The sequence below is a fragment of the Vidua chalybeata genome, chromosome 3 (genome assembly GCF_026979565.1).
Source record: "Vidua chalybeata isolate OUT-0048 chromosome 3, bVidCha1 merged haplotype, whole genome shotgun sequence".
NCBI lineage: Eukaryota > Metazoa > Chordata > Aves > Passeriformes > Viduidae > Vidua > Vidua chalybeata.
Window position 1 is genome coordinate 25,342,391 of NC_071532.1, and position 19,095 is coordinate 25,361,485.

Below are 19,095 nucleotides of genomic sequence, written 5' to 3' on the forward strand. Positions count from 1 at the left end.
TCGCTTCCGTAAGAAGGAGGGGTGAAGCTAATGGGACTGCACGTGGGCTAAAGGGGGAGCATCCTTTGGCTCTAGAAACTGCAAACACATGCTAAGCACTTTGAAGCATTTAAAGATATGGAAAAGCTCAAGAAAAGATTAGTGCATCTAATATTTACATCCCTGGTTCTCTGGTGCTGCTGACCACATGTGGCTGTCACGTGTCCCCAGGGAAGTGGCTGCAACCGCTTTTGGACAAATGACTCCATCCCACACTGGTGGTTTGTAGAGCCTTTTTGGGCTTCTCCTGCTGCTGTATAAATGTTAGATGGAACTAAAGTAAATTTCTGTATTTTACACAACTTTGTCAGAAGACAAAGGCACCATGTGCACACAAACACACGAGTGTGTATCTTCTTAAAAAGTGGAAATAAAGCAGAAGCGCCAGCAAAAAAAATATCCCCACTTCAGCACACCTGGCTGTGTGAACTTGCAGGGGCAAAGTCACAGGGTAGCCCCAGAGCAGTCCCTCCTGAGCAGCACTGCCAGCTCTACATCTGCCTGTGGCACCTCATTGGAGCAGTGTTGCCTGAAACACTCCCTCTGATTTTTCCATTCCAGGTGGATCCACTCTGAGAGCAAACCCTCCACTTGGCCCGCTGCGCCACTTGCAGCTTTTTTTGTGTGTGTTTAATGATTCTTGACCAGCCATTTAGCCTAGGAAGTGCCTGTATTGCTTCCCCCCCTCCTTTTTAAAAATGTTGTCACCATCCGCTCAGCACATGGCATTGAATAGAGGAACCTCCAAGGACACGGCTGTGAGGGGCAGAACCGCATTGAGATGTGCAAGCAACATTAAATAAAAAAAAAAATAAAAGGGAAAACTGCCAAGAAACTTGACCAAAGAAAACTGATCAGCAGAAACTGGGCCAAGTTCACAACCTGTGGGATAATCTTCCATTAAGACTGAAAAAACCATAACCCAAAAGTGATTAAAAGAAGGATTTCTGTAATTTGTTTGGGGGAGACATGTGGGGGTGGGGGGGGAACGATATGTAACAAACTAATTTAAGCTAATGTAATGTTTATAAAGTTACTTAGATAATGACACCATGCATACCATTATATTCATTAAAACACAATCTATGGGTTTTTAAAAAAAAAACTTAGATGATTAACACAAAATCAAGTTGATGTGAAGGAACAATTACTTTTAGAAAAAAAAATCAGGAGGTCCTAATATTCTGTAGAATGAGGGAGGATGCAGCTGTATGTCGACAGCTTTCATATCCTCATTTGAATAATGTGGCCTGAATCTGTCACTTTATTCATCCTCCTTATGCTCAGTGTACTCTGCATCAACAACAAATTAAGTTGTAAATAAGAGACAATCATCACTTTTGTTTTTAAGCAGCTTCTGCATGGAGAATTTCAATGTACTGTTTCTTTTTGACAGAAAGAAAGAGATTCTACACTCTGCTTATGTAAGCACAAATATGAGGAAACCAACCGAAATGAAACAATGAGGGAGCACTTGAGAACTGCTCCAAAATGTTCTTGGAAGTACATTTCTACCACCACAAAAATCTCCTTTTTTAATAGGATATATAATGAAGACTCTTTAATTTACTGTAATAATTTTCCTTACTTTGCTTTAAAATTTCTATTTTTTTTAGATTTAGAAACATTCTCTTTCCTTATCCAGGCACAAGCAGGCAAGCAGGGTACACCTCAACAGGAAGAACAAGTGAATAAGGTCAGGATGTAACCTTTATGTACCCAGAAATATTACAAATCTCTAACATGATAAAATATTTTGTGAGAAAATACAGCATGCAGTAAGGAGAAAGAAGGAGGGGGAAAAGATTTTCTTACCTTTACATCTGAGAAGTAGGTTTTCAGCATATTGGAACTTGGGTACCGGGTGTAAAAGAACATGAGCTTGGCCTTTTTCAAGTGATTCGGTGACAAGCCTTCCTGCATGTAGGATTGAATTAGTAAAGGAAAATTCTTTTCTTGAGAAAGCTGTTTCTGAACATACAGAGCTAGCAAAGTGCCCTGTTAAATACAGTTCCCCAGACTACAGGAGAAATAATTAACATCTGAACTGCTGCGCTGTAATCTTCTGTAAAACAGGCAAACATGGGATGAGAGGCCATGTAACTTTAACCCTGCGTTTCCTATCAGTTTAGGTGCTGGGTCTCAGGGACCTTGCAAGTTTACAGATTGTGTACCATATGTACATTCACTTGTTGCTACGGAAACAAATGCAGGAAGCATGTGCCGCGGAAAACTTATCGGGAGCTTTTTTTCTCCTTCTCCTTTGCAGTGCCAGCTAAAGTTTCTTTTCCTCTCGGTGTTGTGCTGCTTGCACACAATAAAACCAATGCATGTAAGACAATCAGAGGCACTTTATGATTTCGAGCAGTTTTACACTGACAGCACATTTCACCTGTTCCATTCGTGTCAATAAATTTTAACATCTTGGGTAGATCTCCCTAGTCCTGCTGCTGCTTTGCTCCAGTGGCTCACCTGCAAATCAAAGTGAAATTTGTAGCAGGCAGAGCCCCTTGGCTGTTGAATCTCTCTGCCACAAACTTGTCACCTCCTGATTTACACAGTTAACTCCTTGGAGAACAGAGCTGTATTTGGGGCTAACCAATCAATACATGAGGGCTAGCAGATCAATAAATGGCCACTTACCCTATAAGGCAGCCTATTTATCCTGGAAACATCATTACCTTTTAGATCTGTAAACAGAAGCAACTAAAAGAGTTCCCAAGGGAATGTGAAGCTAACCATAACAATCTCGGCTTGCTGATTTTTCTCCCAGCTTCTTGGCTCCCTTTTGTGAACTGCGTGCTAGGATGGGTCTGGTCACATCTGTGCCGCAGGCTGGCCTTGCCATTTCCTCAGCAAATTAATGGCTTTATAATTTATCAGGAATGAAGATGCACGTGGAGAAAATCAATGTGGCCCCCACAAGGTCAATTAAGGGTTCTTCCCAGAAGCTTCTCTAAGGACTGTTTCTCCTAAACACAGTTGTTGGAAATTTCGCTCAGTTCACACCTTATGGCGGGGGAAGGTCAACCAAGTTGGTAGATGCATTGCAGCCAAGGTGCCTCTTCTGCCTTACAGCCGGGTGCACGTCAGCACAGAACATCCCACTCCAGGCCTCGAGATGGGAAACCCAGACTAATTTTTATCAGCAGCCTACTGATGATTAGCTAGGCTTTTTCAGCAAAATTTTCACTACTCTTTTTCACTAATTCCTGAAATCTGCTGAAACCCTCTCCCTTTATTTCAGTTACAAAGTTCATTTTTAGATTAGAAAAATGTAGCGTTAAAAAAAAAAAAAGAAGGCATTGACAATATTAGTTTAAAAACCTCTTATTATCTGGAAGTACATGGAAAACGGCTCAGCTGAACTTGCATTTTGTTTTAGATGCTTAATGATTACAAAGAAGATAATTTATGACTGACATACTTCTTGTGCCAAGAGAAGAGTTGAAAGAACCTCCAGTTACCTCCATTAGACTGATAGAGAAGTCTAAAAGAGCATTACACTCTGCAGTGCCATCTGTCAAAATACGTAAGTGAAATAATAGTAGCAAGCTGTCACCTATTGCTCAGTGATAAGAGTTTTAGACAAATCAAAACTTCTATGCCAGAAATCCATTTTTGCTATGTGATCCTTTCAGGAAAGTGGGGGTCCAAAGGGGAACTCCAGTAGGAGAGAAAAAAAGTAATCCTGAGTCTCCTTAATTTGCAATTCCTCTGATGCCGACAACATGTTAACATCGGGTTTGGTGTATATTCTCTTTCAATGCAAGCTCAAGGATGGACTTAAACTTCAAAAAAACCCTCTCACATTTGCTGGATTTAAGCATATTAGACAGTTGTCTAAGCATTTGGATTCCTTCTGCACTTAGGATTTTTAAATATTTTCTGCTCTAATGCCAGAGGATATTGATATTGAATGAAGCATGTATTAAAAGATGCTCTGAGACTCAAATTCCCAGAAATCCATTTTTTATTAAAATTATACTTGTTCTTAAGCACTTGGCAGCCTTAAAGTAATATCAAATATGCAACAAATCTGTATATCTTGATCCTAAGGTTAACACTTTACTGTGATAAAAGATATGATCTGTAAAAAATCTAGCAAAAAATAGTTAATGACAGACTTAAGAGCTAAGAATTAGATAACCCATTGCTATTTCAGAAAAAAAAAAACCAAAAAAAAAAAACAAACAAAACCTGAACTGACCAATTGCTTAATTTCCTTTTTAAGTGCTTGGGCTGAAAAGCAACTGTTCTTCCAAGAAAGCACTAGCTGTTTCCAGGATACTTACACACGCACAATGACTCATGATGAAATAGATTCAGTAAACATACAGCTGTACCGAACACGAGCTAAGCCCCATTCAAGGCCAGGAAAGAAAACGAGCACAAATAAATATTAAGGAGGTAAAGGGAGGAGGGGTGCCGAATGGAACGCAAACAAGCTCTGTCCCAGCAGCTCGTGTGGCTTGCCTCAATTCTCTTAGCTATAGCTTTGTGAAGACAGATGACATTCAATTCTATGGGTAATGCAAAATAGACAATAACTGCTGAAACTTGAGCCAGCTGCCAGGTGTAAAAAAAAAAAAAAAAAAAAAGAAAAGAAAAAAAAAAGGAGAGAAAGAAAAGATGATAAATCCATAAATTAATGAAAGACATCTGCTCAGGAACATAAAAGATCAGAGGAATAGTGTACTGCAGCTGAACCTAAAGCAGTGTTCAAACAACCTGAGAGTCTCAGCGTTCTGGGTTTACATAGTACAACGTTGCCTTACCTAACACAGAAGCAGCAGAAAAATGGCAAAGTTCTAAGAAATAGGAAGTGAAAGAGTGGGAACAAAACATATGGGGACAAAACATATACATGCTCTTGTATGTTTTAACAGGAGAAGCACAGGAGTGGCACTAAACAGCATTTGATTCATTTGCACTTCAATCCTCCTCCCAGGTAATGCTTCTCTTTTGCAAAAATGTTTTTCAGCAGAGATGGTCTTTCACTCCTGTTACTCTCAGCCTGAGCCCCCACAAACGCTCTAACAGGCTTTTCTAGCCCACGCATGAGCTGAGCTGAAGGAAAGTTGGTAAGAATAGGCTGTAACAGGTTAAAAAAATCCGCAGCAGCAAAGCCAAGCTGCTCCTTAAGTTACACCTCAGGTAGTTTTAATCAGCAAAGCTCCAAATAACTGCATCTCAGAGCATCTTCAAATCCCTCCAAAGAAGGGCTGGCTGGCTGCAAAGCATTCGTTCATCGCCCAGGTTTTATCAACAGCATGGAGTTATCCAGCTTGCTATACAATCTCTCCTTTTCTTTTAAAGTTTAATTAGTTTAATTCTAGTCAGATGTAATAACTCCTCATTTCAAGATGTTGTAATTCAGTAATTATAGCTTTCACATATTGGGACTTTGAAACTTATTCCAGTTGGATTGGAATTCTGCTTAAAATAAATAAAATTGTAGAAAGTTGCACTAATGTTTCTAAGCCCTCCTGCCAGGGAGAACATGGTAAACTTCTTCACCTTTACAGACGTCTTAGCAGCACACAAACTGCTGTTGTGCTTCAATTTTGATCTATGCAAATGTTTTGTGACTGAACAAGGCTATTTTTCTTGAGATGCAAAGAGGATGCATGACAAAGAAAGATCATGCAGAAAAACAATTCACTGTCTGTTTCTTTTTGAATTTGAATAAAACTTAATATTTGATTAAACAGATTAGTTTGCAAAGATACAGGCTGCATTCATGACCAAGATGGGAATTCAGACTGCAGGTGCATCTTATCTTGTTTAGCAACATACACAAACATTAACCATTTCCTTCTGCAATTTAGCAAAGAATGATCAGATACATTTTACAGACATTGGTTAAAAAAAAAACAAAAAAACAAACAAAAAAAAACCCCCAAAAAAACCCCAAGAAACTAAAACCCAGGCTAGTTTAGTGTTTAACTTACTACTAAAACCTGAACTTGGCTGTGTCTGCTGGTCTTATGTTTTCATCCTGGCTTCATTGTCCAGGAAAACAGATGTTATTTTCTACAGGGAAGAAAGATCTGCTTCTTTCAAGAAATACATTCCCTATACATGCACATTCAACCATGTAAAATAAAAGTGCCAGAACAGAATTGACCAGAAACAAACCAACCTCCACACCACGCCTGTCCTTGGAAAATTGTAAGCTACCTGGACACATAAGCTGCTGCTAGGAAAAAAACATCCATCCCTACAGCTGAGCTGTATACCGGCATACACATGTAGAAGCATTATTTAATAAATCTGGTCTGTATCTAAACCCAGAACAAACTGCAGTCTGCACTATTGCCTAGGTAGGAAAGTTAGAGTGCTTTCCTGCTGGCAGAGAAAGAAGCGGGGCAGTTAAAAAGAAAAAGGATCACTGTAGCACCAGGCATTTCTCCTGGCTATCCCTTGGAGCAGCAGGGGACTCTTGCACCCCTGTTTCAGCAGAAGCAACAAGCTCCATTAGCGAGCACCAGTGAGAATGAGCAGCAGAAAGGAGGAGAAATGGTGGAGAGATGCTCCATGGGTGGCAAGGATCAAGTGCAGCCCTAGAACTACTCCTAGTTCCCACTCTTGGCATGTTTCTCCTCTCCTCACTGCTCTCCCAGGATGGGAGAACTACTTTAATACAAAAAACAATTAGTATGCCACTGTACTGTTTAGTAGAATTTAATTGTCCTGGCCTGAGTCTTGCCCCCAGTTGCCTCTCCTGTTGACCTCAGGACTGCTTTCCAAGCACTGCACTTGCATTTCAATATGCAGGAGAGATCTTTGGTTTGGAGCTCCCCAGGTAATTGGGGCCACCTCTGAGTGATGTTGCTTCTAGACTGCCTCCTCTCTTTTGCCTTACAATGTAGTCAGTGAAGAGAAGATTTCCCTGTTACCAACGCTCAACAAGATCATTTTCTGAGGAAGAGGTACCACAAACACCACATCCACTACCAGATGGTTCTCAAAAACACCAGCACCTGAAGAAGGTGCTTTCCAACAGAAAACGTTTTCACCTATAGAAATGGGACTATTCACACAGATTAGACAGCACTAGACCCAGACTAGACCCAAGCTGGATCAAAGAGTGGTGGTAATGGGCTTGGGACCTGCAGCACCTGCCTTGCCCCAGTGGTGCCCACTACCATGGGAGGGATAGGAAATCCAGGTAATCAGCAGGTCAAGAGCCCTGATTGCACCCTCCTGAGGATTTAGCAAGTCTGTAGAAGATGTGGTTGAATTATTCTAAAACCACGAGTTATCCATCACCTAGAAGATACCCAGTGAAGAAGCACAGCCTCAGGTACCTGACTCCACAGGATACCTCTCCAAAGGGGACAAGTTCCTCACCATTGCTACTGTTACCCAGAGAAGGGCAGAGCCATTCTGTTGCAATTATTTTCATCATCTTGGGAGTGAAATTAGATGCATCTAAGGCCCGGGGCTTGCAGAAAGCCCAGCCCAGACTTCTGCTGGGGTCTTGGAGCTAGGAAAAATTATTCATCTACTCTTCATGCAAAATCCTCAATTTTAGCATGGGATAGACATTGTATTTTATTTGCTTTCAATACCACTGTACCTGGAAGCAAAATCTTTTGACCAAAAAGTGCGTTATGGGAAAAGATGGAAGGCCTGGGAAGCATTACTGCTAAAAGAAAAAAAAAGAAAAACCAACCCAAAAAACCCTCTAGTACTAGTTTCCAGGGAAAAAAAAAAAAAAAAAAGATGATTACTATGTCTGGATATGCCTAAATAAAGGCAGAGATGGATTTGTCACCCTAACTAAAGCTTGCTATTGAGCTAAAATGAGAGATTTTATTATCATCTTTTTTTTTTAAGCAGGGGAAGTGTCCTGTAAATTTAATACAGCTGAAGTTTTATATTTAATTGTTCTCTCTGGCTTTCCAAAATAATTTGCTTTGTGTATGTTAGGACAAAAGATTTCTGTGTATGGCTGAACAGAGGTTAATCATGCATAGCAGGCAGCTGCACAAGGGCTGAGGAACAGACCTCTGGGTGGGGGAAATAACTTGATGCAGCCTGAATATATCAGTACCTGTGTCTTTTGTGCTTCGTTTCCCTTATGCACTTGAGAGCTGAACGCTCACAGACGACCAGACTGTGGCTCTCTGCAAGCTCCAGCCACGACACCATCAACAGGGATTGTGCGCTGGTCTGGCAGGGGAGGGAGAAGAGGTGGCTTGGCCGTAGATGGAACAGTTTTTGGCTGAGGGTAATGCCCCCTCAATCACCTCCCTGCCCGAGGAAAGATCTGCCAGCCCAGGGAAACCCACTGACACTCAGGTCATGGGTTTGGCTGCCTTCCTGACCCCACGAGGCAGACTAAAGGCTGGGGGAGGGACAGTGGCTTTTTTAGGTGAACACCATTGCTGAAAGAGTGCTGTCAGTCAACACCACGTTTTATTTGGCCTCGCCAAGCTGCCCCCCAGCACCCTGTGAGCACCCCACTCCTGCAGCACCTGGGGAAAGCCCCCTGGCACCAGCATGGCCCCTCGTCCTCTCCCACCAGCCACTGCCGATTCTCACTCATCTTTTGAAAAGGATATTGCACTTCCCGAGTAGGGTGAGATTTCGGACATGTCTTGCAGGTCGCCACACTCGGACTTAATGAGCGACAAGGAGAGGCCCTCGGCAGCGCTGGGGGGGTGGGCAGGCGAGCAGGGGTGGTGGTTCATATGATGCGACGACATCTTGGTCCTCAGGCTGGTGGTCTCCCGGGTCAGGTCGAGGGATTCCGGGGAGGCGCGGTCTTTCCCTGGGAAGGAGGCTGATGGGGCACCCAGGGGGCTCTGGAAGGGATAGGCCATGAGGGGCAGTGGGAATGGGTGGCGGAAGGAGGAAGTGGAGAAGCCAGCGGTGGCCGAGAGCGGGGACTGGTGCAGGGAGGCGTGGTGGCCACCAGCCGGCGGGGCTGAGGCGGATTGGTCAGAGGAGTTTTTGCGGACAACGAGGGGCAGCGCCTCAGTTTGGTCGGTGGCGCCAGGCATGGGGACGCTGCCGAAGGTGTCAAGGGGGTTGGGAATGATGACGTCCCCAAAGCACTGCAGGCGCTGGTTGGCTGTGTGAAAGTTGTGGTTCTCCCCGTTGACGGCAAACCTTGCTTGCGGGATCTGGAGGGGTGGGAAGACCTGAGGAAGCTGGCGGGAGGGCTTGGATGAGAAAACTTTGACCACTGTGTCTACAACTTGTGACATGGCAGTGTTCAGCTCCTGCTTCAGGGTCTCAGCCAAATGTTTGCCTTCGGGGTGGAAGGCATTTGGCCCTTGCTCTTTCTCCTTAGGACCTTCTCTTTTTGGCTTGTTCTCTGCTACCTCGTGCTCCCGGATGAGGGCCCGCGCTCGGTCGATGAACTGCCCTGGGTCCAGCTCGCACATCTCATTGTCCGACCTGCCGACAGAGTCACCGGCTCTCGCGTCCATGGTTTCGGAGCGCATGCTGTCTTCAGACAGGTTGCCATCTTCATCATTTTCAGAGTCAGTGCTATCGTAGATCTGGTAGAATTTCTCCTGCAGCTGGCGCAGCTGCTTCTGCATGTCCTCCAGCTGCTGCTTCAGCTGTCTGCGCTCCTCTCGCTTCTGCTCTTTCCTCGCCGAAACCAGCTGCTGGAAACTCTGCTGCTGCTGTTGTGGCAGCTTTTGCTTGCGTTTGTTTTCTCTGTAACTTTCTCGGGGACTGACGGACTGCGGAGCTATTTCTCTTTCATTTTCATTGCCCCTTAATGCCACGCTAGGGGAATGGCTCATACCTCGAATTATATTCTCAACCCGGGCGCGTTTAGCTCTCAGGTGCTCGTCGCATAACCGATCCACATCAAACTGGCTCATAGTTGGCCTGCCAAAAGGGGAAAGACACTCTTGGGGGCTGTCTCTTGAAGAGTTGCTGCATACATCCTCCTGATGTACTTCTGAGCCTGTACTAGAGAGACCGCTGGCTTGGAAACTGGGCTCCGTGCCACCATTTTTGTTCATGTTATTTTTCAACAGCTGGGAAATTATGGTTGCTCCTGGAAAAGGCATCATGGCATCTTCATATGAGTTCGCCCTCTTCAGCAGCTTGCGGAGTACATTTGACTTTTCCCCATCTGCATGCTGCACTACTGAATACTCAACATCCTGCTCTGAACCTTGGGGATTCATGGCACTAAAAAACGTTGCTCTTGCCTTTGCAAAAAATGCAGATGCTGTCCCTACCGTCCTTTTCACTCCAATGTCAACTCTTCTTCTCTTGGTTTGCCTGCTTAAGAGGGCTGTGCTGTCATGGTCAGGCATCACTGGACTGTTATTGTGCCATCTTCAAAAGCTTGTCAGCTGGGCTCAGCTCAAGAATCCTGGGACCCTGGCCAACAGAACAAAAGGACTGATGAATCATTTTCTTTAAATTTCTCCAAATTTCCTGACCTCAATCCTGAATAAAATGCAAAATGCATAGGCTCTGGGATTTATGGCACATTACAATTATTGCAATTTATTATGCACTCTGCTTGAAATGAAACATTTTTAAATATTTCTGCTCCACTGGTTTAAGATGGATTAAGATTTAAAAAAGCAAAAACTGCTTAAGCACCAGTAATATGATTCTCTTGCACAAATGCCTAAAATGATACTGTTTATCTTCAGAAGAAAGAGTAGATTAGAAGAACACAGCCTCTGACAACCAATTGATTAAATTTAGGGCATTGAGATACATGTTACAAAAGAAGATGAAAGTATTCCTTATTTAAGATTTATTGTTAAAACAAGAAATTGTATAAATTTTGGATTAAAAAAATTCAATTGCAATGTAAAAAATGCAGTTGTAGTTTTGCTTTTTAGAGAGGCAAAACTGGTAAATAAACCTTTGAAGGTTATAAAACAACTTTCAAATAATTGTAGGTAGGATGGTATATGTGTATGTGAAAGGCAAAGAAATCATAGACGCATTCAGGCTTCCACTGGGGGGAAAAAAATCCTCTCTTAAATCATTAGGGAAACATTTATTCAGCAAAGCAAAAATGCATTAAAGTATTTTATGATCAGTACTATACTATTTACAGCGATGTGATCAAATAAAGGCCAAAATGTAGTTCGTTAGCACAGGCTCGTACGTACCACTGACGAGCCACAACAGTGTTTTGAATTCCCCATACATTCCTTCCCTTTTTGCAACTTACATTCTCAAAGCAAGCCCTGCTACCAAAGGCTGAAGATTCTGTATTTCATACACTAAAATACATGATGTTAAATTTTTTGCATAGCAGAAACGAGGCATGTTCAGTGTCACATCTCTGTGCTTTAGAAAAATCTCCAAGAACAATATCTCAAATGCCCAATGAAGCCCTTCTTACATGGAGCACTTTGAATACACAGAATCTTATTTCCTGTGACATGCAGAAAAGATGAGAAAAAAATATGGAAAGATGAAAGAAATAACATCAATCAGCTGCGTGAGAAAGGAAGATACCTTCTCTTTATATGAACTCTCATTGTTTCCCAGGAACACAGCATAAAAAGATAACACACTTCCTTGCATTTTGTAAAAGGCTCTTGACATAATTTGTGACTTATTAACTAGTGATGCTAAACTCACATTGCACATAAAGCATTAGACACTGTTTCCTGTTTCTTAAAATTTAACACTGAGGAAAATTAAAATATTTTTCATGCAACGCTTATCTAATATTAAACTTTACATTTGCTTAACAGAGCACAGTCTTCACAATAACAGGGTATATTGCCAAAGGCAGCATGCAGACTTTTTGGAATTGCTCCCATCTCTTTCGGTTCACCTGTAAAAACATCTACGTGCTCCCTAGGACTGCATCTGTGGCTAGTTTTAAAGAATGACTATCCATGCAAATAGGCATAATTTCAGCATGAAATAATCTGTAAAATCAAGACAGTAGTCAGTGCTTAGTTTGCAACCAGGATGGGAAAAAAAAAAAAAAAAAAGCTTTTAATACTTAGAAACATTATGTTTATTTTGCAGTCTTTGCTCATGTATTCTGGATGTACTAAAAGAATTTTCTGAGATTTAGTGTCAGAGAGAGCTATGCAAGGGACATGATATTTGTTTACATTAGTGGTTGCTTCCATACAGGAGAGCAAAGAATTATAAAAAATATATTAAAACAAACAAAAAAAAATCATTAATTCAGATGCAAAATCCAAACACCTTGACTTGTTATCAGGTCAAAGTCTTCAGAGGTCTTTTCTTATCAAAAAGCACATTAAGCGAATTAAGTTTGGTTACCTCATGATGAAAATAATAAGATAACAAGGATTTCTGTTCCAGGGACCCAATTCTGCCACCTGCACACCAAGAAGCATTCTACCCTGCAAGCAACACCCCGGGAGTCCAGGGATACCAAAATCCTGCTATGTGTGAGGGGTAGAGTCAGGCCCTGCTTGGCAGCATGTAAAAGAGTGTCTCTTGTCTCCCACTTTCTCACAGCTGATGCTAATGGAGTTTTTCAGGGGGCAGAATAAGGCCTTACAATTAGACCATCACCAAAAAAAAAAAAAAAACCAAAAACCTGAGGAATATCAGAAGGGTTGTTTTTGTAAAGAACTGGCCAAGGCACTGGCACAGAATAAGCCAGGGCCGAGTTTGACCTTTCAGTCCAGTGGTGTTCATTTGAAATCCATCTAAACTAATTGAAAGACAACTGAAAGAGCTCCTGCTTATTTCTGAAGGTAAGAAAGATATTCTGAAGGCATTCACCATAAAGATAGTACTTGCCAATAGGAAAAGAAAATAAACCACAAACAAAACCCACCAACACCGAAAACCTTCACGCTTTTCCTTCCTTTTCTGCGGTCAAGCTATGCTTGATTAAGAGCCAGCAATACGTTCCCAGACTCACACCAGAAACCTCATGTCAGGTTACAAGTTTTGCTCTTTTCCCAGAAAATTCGAGGTGCCTGACCACTGTTCCCCTCTCTCTTGCCCAATCCCAGCCAAGGACACACATGGGGAGGGCTTGCTGTACCCTTGAGTCAGCAGCTCAGGAAATAGGCTGTCCTGCGCCAGGTTGGAAGGTCATTGCCATGCATCCTTCCTCCCCAGTGTCCATTTCCCTCCCCAAGCCCCGCACCAGCCGCTGCTCCACAGCCCATTTCTGCCACCGCAAATATGTGGCAGGAGGTGCTCCAGAGCGATGTCCCCTCCTTCCCTCGATGGAAGCTGAAGGCATCGTACACTTAACCTGGGTATTAAGCAACATCTCCCATTTGCCCTGGTGTTATCCTGAGCCAGCCAGGCTGCCAGCTTTAAGGCTTATGTGCCTTTCAGCTTAAATATGAGAAATAGTTCTACTTTAGCCTGACAAAACAGAATGGGTATTGAATGGCCAGTTAATATTTCATTCTCGGAGGACCAAAACCAATTTGCACCTCAAGAGGAGTGGAATGGCACATAGAGCGGGATGCAAAATCCCAGCCACAACAGGTAGAATTCAAGACTGATTCGATTAGAACTGAATAAATAAGAACTGAAATATTGGGGAGGGGAAGAAATAATTAGGAAGTGTGTGTCCTTTACACAGCCACCAGTACTTTGGCTGCACATTGTCTCAAAACTATATTCTATACATTTAAAATCTCTGTACAGCTCTCCAGAAAAACAGAGCTGGCAATATAGGCTTTGGTTGTCAAGATCTATGTAGAAATCTCCAGAATCACCATTTCTTTCCAAATTACAGAGTTTTAAATTTGTGAAGGTTAAATTTGGTTTATGCATCGCTTTTGATACTCCTCGCATGCCAAGTATAGTTTATGTTAAATTTGCCGGCCACATCTCAAGCCTCAACTCGCACAATGTGGCTTCTTCAGAAACCAAATGTTTTCCATGCCGATGCAATTAAAAAATCATACCAACGGCCTCAGCACTTTCTATGTACATCCATAAACACAGCAGTAGTATTTTATTTACAAATTTACTTTCAAATCTTTTGTTTAAGGAGATATGATTACAATGTAGCTATGAATAACCTCTTAACAGCACAGCAGCTACAGACATGGGTTTATTTCGTATCCATTTGATATGCATCGACATTTAAAATGGAAACAGATTAATTTCTAAGTCTCCAAGAGTTACTGTTACCAAACCTTTGGCTAGAATGGTCTGTCAAAATGAGTATGATGTCAGGTATTTAACCATACTCACTATTAATAAATCAATTTTTGTAATCAATTTTGTTAACTCATCTTGATCTAGAAAGATGCTGATCATTTTCTCCTAGATTAATTCAAACATCTACAGGATGCAAAGGAGTTTGTAAATTCAAACTCGGCCTCGTCAGCCCCTTTGAAGAACCCTAGCCTAACATAAACAGCCATTAAATACACAGCACAAGAGTGCTAAACTTGATGGATATGCTTGGATAAATTCAAGGAGATATCAGTTTATACAGCTGAAATTGTTCCCCTCTTTTCACAAGCCGACTACTTTCTTTGGTCCAGAGTCTGCCTGCTTCATATCAGCCCATTATGCCAATAACATGCAGGAAATTTAACATGCTTCTGCTAATAGAAATATTTAGATCTTACACTCTAACGCACTACACAGGGTATGGCTTTTCCAGAATCAGCCAGGAAGCACAGGATAAAAATTATTCTAGTCAACAGCATTTCATGCACAAAACCACAGCTAAAATTCGAAGAACAGATGACATCTGTTCACTATATCTGTTCAGTGCTAAAATCACATCAGCCACTAATGGTAAAGTGCTACCTTTTTGTACAGCTCTGACACAAGTTTTCTTGGGAGAAAGTACTACCTTTTTGTACAGTTCTAACACAAGTTTTCTTGGGAGAAAAGATTATCCAACTCCCTTAGCCAAGATGTCTATCAAGGAATTTGAAACAAGGCAGAAATGATGAGGAACTATTTCGGCAGTAAAAAACTACTTTACTAGGATTTCTTCATAAGAAGAAGCAGCAGCAAAAATCAGTGCCTGATTTACTTCAAAATTATGCTGCTTGCTCTTTAGCCTTAAAGGAAAAAGCAACCCTTGTTTTATGAACCTGGTGATACCCAGGGCCCAATAGAGCAAGGTATTCAGCAATTCCTATGAATGCCAAACATCCGCAATTCCCATCAACTACAGAGCTCAGTAACAGGAGGGATTCGGCATCTCATTAGTTCAGGCCTTTAAATGGGGGAGATGCAGGGCCCTCCATCACGTAGCCGTGCTCGGCACTGCTTGAGGAAACAAATCTTTTGAATGAGAAAAAGAAATCAAGCTGCTCAAAGTAGAAAACTGAGAATATTTTCCTCCTCTCAGGCCAGTTTGGTCCTTGTTATTTCACTGATCATGAAGAAAATAACTCACATGGCCTCTGTGTAGAGACAATACTGAAAGGTTCTCAAGATTCCTACTCTGAATTCAGCCCAAGTTTTCCAATATACTATATTTTCCATGCTACGTGATGTCATTACATCACAATTCTTAAATTACTCAATTTAGCAGTAAGGCTGCACTTTGAGTCAGAATAAATCACTATTTAGAGACTACAAATTGGAGTATTTACAATTCTGCCCTGAATCAAATTAAACTTTTCAATTTGAAAATGTGTCCATTCTTATGAACATCTCAATTTATCAAGCAATCATAAAAGAGATAAGTTATATAAACTGAGAGGCCTCAGAACTCAGCTGGCAGGGAAGTTAACTGTATATACCGACAGTGCCATTCAGCGAACACAGGATACTTTACAGAATATTTTAATGGGGAGCTGTTAGTGAAAAGTATATACATTGTACTTTTTATCACAGTTCAACTCCTGAAATGTTGATACTCTGTCTACCCTTCAGTATTAATAAACATTTCACAGAATGTGATATTGCTACTAAAGGTAAGCTCTGGACAAAAAGCAGATAAAATAAATGCAAAATGAGCTGCAGTGGTCGTAAACTTAAAGTGACTGATGGCAACTCAGAGAAAAACTGCGAGAAGAAAACATAAAGGATATGTACCACATGCAAATCTACAGCTAAGGAAACTGCCTCCATATAATTCATCCTGCATATTGCCAAACCTCTACAGGCAATGGAAGTGACAAATAATCTGAGCTTTTACACCTCACAGTGACACAAACATGTTTCTGTGCCCTGCTCTCAGCAACACAGCACCTTCTGCCACCAAGCTATGGCCACAGATGCGTGGATACGTTCCACGTGCTCCCCACCCGGCCCCAGACCCGGATGATGGCTTTGGGGTGACACCCGCCATACAGCCAGAAACACCACGGGGTCTGCTGAGCGCTCGGGACCTGTGGGAAACTAGCGACTTTCCAAAGCTCGTCCTGGCAACTTTTGCCCGACATTCAAGGGCACCTCTAGTCTGCAGCCGTGTCCCTTGTCAGCCCTGACTGAAATCCCCTACTTTGTCAAAGACATTAAGTTAATATCCCGCGTACCCGCTCTTCCGCGGCCGGGGCACAACTACACAGACGCGACGCTAGTCCCTCGGGGAGCTCCATCCCGCCTCGGCCGCGCCTCCTGCGCCCCCCGCACGGCCTGCGGACACTGATCGCACGCCACTTCCCGCTGCTGACCCCTCCGCCCCGGCTCTCCCGGCACAGGGAGGCGGCGGCGGCCGGGACCCCCTGCATCCCTCTCCGCAGCCGCCCCGCCCGGCGCGCACCTGCCCCGCCGCCCCTGCGCGCAGCGCCACGCACCTGCCCGCGCCCCGCGCACCTGCCCCGGCCCCGCGGCGCTGCCCTGCCCCACCAGACGCCGCGCAGCGCCCGTGGGGATCCGCGCAACTTTCTCCCTCTCTGCAAAGAACCGCGGGCCCCGGGGCGGCCCCGCTCCGCCCCCGCGGAGTGCCCGGTGCCGGGGAGCTATGGCCCGGGAGCTCGTCGGGCCGCCCGCTCCTGTCGAGCCCCGCGATCTCGGCGCCCCTCCAGTCCTGGCCGCGCCACCCCCCCCCAGCGCTGCCCTGCGCGCCCCATCCGCGCAGGCCCCACGCCCCCCAACACCGCTCCCTCCTGCGCTTTAACTCCGTGCAAACACATGGCAAAGTGAGCCGGGTCACTCAGCCGCTAAACAGAAAATCGAAAAAGCCAAGAAAGATCTCCATCAACGGCTAAGAAAGAATTAAATCCCCCCCGGAGGAAAAAAAAAAATCAACAAACAACAACCAAACAAATAGAAAGTACCAATAATCCTAATCTTTTCCCAGATCAAGGCTCTTATCCTGCGACTTGCATTTGATCTCTTCTCATGTGCTCACTACCTACCACTCAAATCCCATTTTCTATACATTTACACGATTCGCAGCTCGTCCCACGCTTGGAAATGAAAAAGTAATTGCAAGGGTAAGAAGAGTAAGAATAAAAAGTCCCTGTCCTTCCCGGCTTGGGTTAAAAAGGAGAAGTAGCGACATGCAAATGACAGGCAAATTGGAAGAGACAAAAAGCAAGGCAGCTATAATAAACAGGACAAAGAGGAGGCTCGGAGGAGCGGAGCAGGAGTTTAAAGCGGGTATGGGGAACTTCGGTGGGGACGGGGGGAGAAAGAAGCTCGGAACAACAAGAAGAAGCCAAATACTCGCTGCGCTTTCTGTCCCCGCAAAACTGCCCTCCAACCCACGGAATAAAATAAAGAGCGGTCCACAAAAGGTGGCAGCGAGAGAGCGTAGGGGAAGGGGGGGAGGATCACCTAACAACGAGCAGGTCACTTACTCTTCAGCCCTGGGCAGGCTACGGTGAGCGCTCCATCGGGCTCCTTACCGCTCACAAATCCTTACCGCTTTATCTACCGGGGAATTAAAACTACTCAGCTAATAAAGTCACTGCAATTTTGCCCCCTGGAAAAAGAAGCACAGGTTTGATAACGGTGATCAATATTTTGCTGGGGATTTCATCACCGCCCCCCTCCCCCCGGACCATTTAGAGCAGCCCAAGCAAGTGCGAATTTAGGGGTAAAAAAAAAAAAAAAAATTTAAAAACCCGAAAGACCTGAAAAGGCCGAGAAAGCGGGGAGGGACGGAGGGGGCGCGGAGGGGGATCGGGTACTTACTCGGTGCAAAGGCGACGAAACTGAGCCTCGCTTTTTTTTTTTGCCGGTGGAACGAGAGAAAGGGCGACACGCACACGCACATGCACACACACCACACGCGCCCCGCACACGCACACACGCACACGCGGACACGCGCGCGCAGCCGGCAGCCCCGCCGCTGATGAATATGATAATCGCGCGAGGGAGGGCGAGCGCGGGCGGGAGCGCGGGCGGGCAGCGGCCGCGGGGCTGCGGGCGCCGAGCGGAGCGGAGCGGAGCGGAGCGGCGGGCGCGGAGCGGGGGCGGCGGGAGCGGCGCGGGGCAGGGCTGGGCTGGGCTGGGCTGGGCTGGCCGAGCCGAGCAGCGCTCCGCACCGCCACAAGATTTACTTTAAGACACAGCTGAAGGAAACAGGAAGACTAGACGTCACACTCGGAGTGACGTGGGCCCGGCCCGGCGCCCAATCGGGAGGCTCCTTGGGACGGACGGGGGGGACGGGGAGAACTTGGCAGGAGCGGGGAGAGAGGAGAGGGGAGCGCGGGGGGGTTAGGGTCGCCCCGCCCCGCCCCCGCGGGAAGGTGGCGGCGGCCGCGCACCTGCGGCGGGGACGGACGGACGGACGGACGGACGGACGGACGCAGGGCGGGAGCGCCGGCAGAAGCGGCCCGACGGGGCGCCCCGCTCACCTCTGCCGCGCCCCGGCAAGGGGCGGACAGCAGCCGCTCCGCGTGGAGAGGGGTGGGTGACAAACTTTAGGAGAGTCACCCCCGCGTGGGCGGGGGCTGCTGTGCGGTGCCCCATGCGGTAAAGTTTTCCACGCGAGAAGGCTTCCGCAGAGCAGTGTCGGGGCCCCAGGGTGCGCCTCTTTCACGCGTAAAGCATCGGACTGTGGAGCAAACCCGCGTCTGCGGGCGCTGCCGCCCCACGCGGGTCACAAACTTTAGGAGAAACGGGTCCGCGGCCGCCCAGCCCGCGGCACGGCGTCCATCGCAGCCGCTCAGTGGCAGCGGCTCCGCCGGGCGTCGCGGGGCTGTCAGCAGCAGCCGC

General features: G+C 45.1%; 1 protein-coding gene across 1 annotated transcript in view; it reads right to left on the bottom strand.

Annotated features, from left to right (window-relative positions):
* PROX1 (prospero homeobox 1) overlaps window positions 1–18,155 on the bottom strand; it is a 44,226-nt gene extending 26,071 nt beyond the window's left edge. The window contains exons 1-3 of the mRNA XM_053938611.1: window positions 18,070–18,155; window positions 8,613–10,401; window positions 1,855–1,962 (exon numbers count right to left, since the gene is read on the bottom strand). Of these exons, the coding sequence (XP_053794586.1) occupies window positions 1,855–1,962; window positions 8,613–10,334 (1,830 nt within the window). The 5' untranslated portion in view covers window positions 10,335–10,401; window positions 18,070–18,155. The remainder of the gene's footprint in view (window positions 1–1,854; window positions 1,963–8,612; window positions 10,402–18,069) is intronic.
* Window positions 18,156–19,095: the final 940 nt, after the last annotated feature.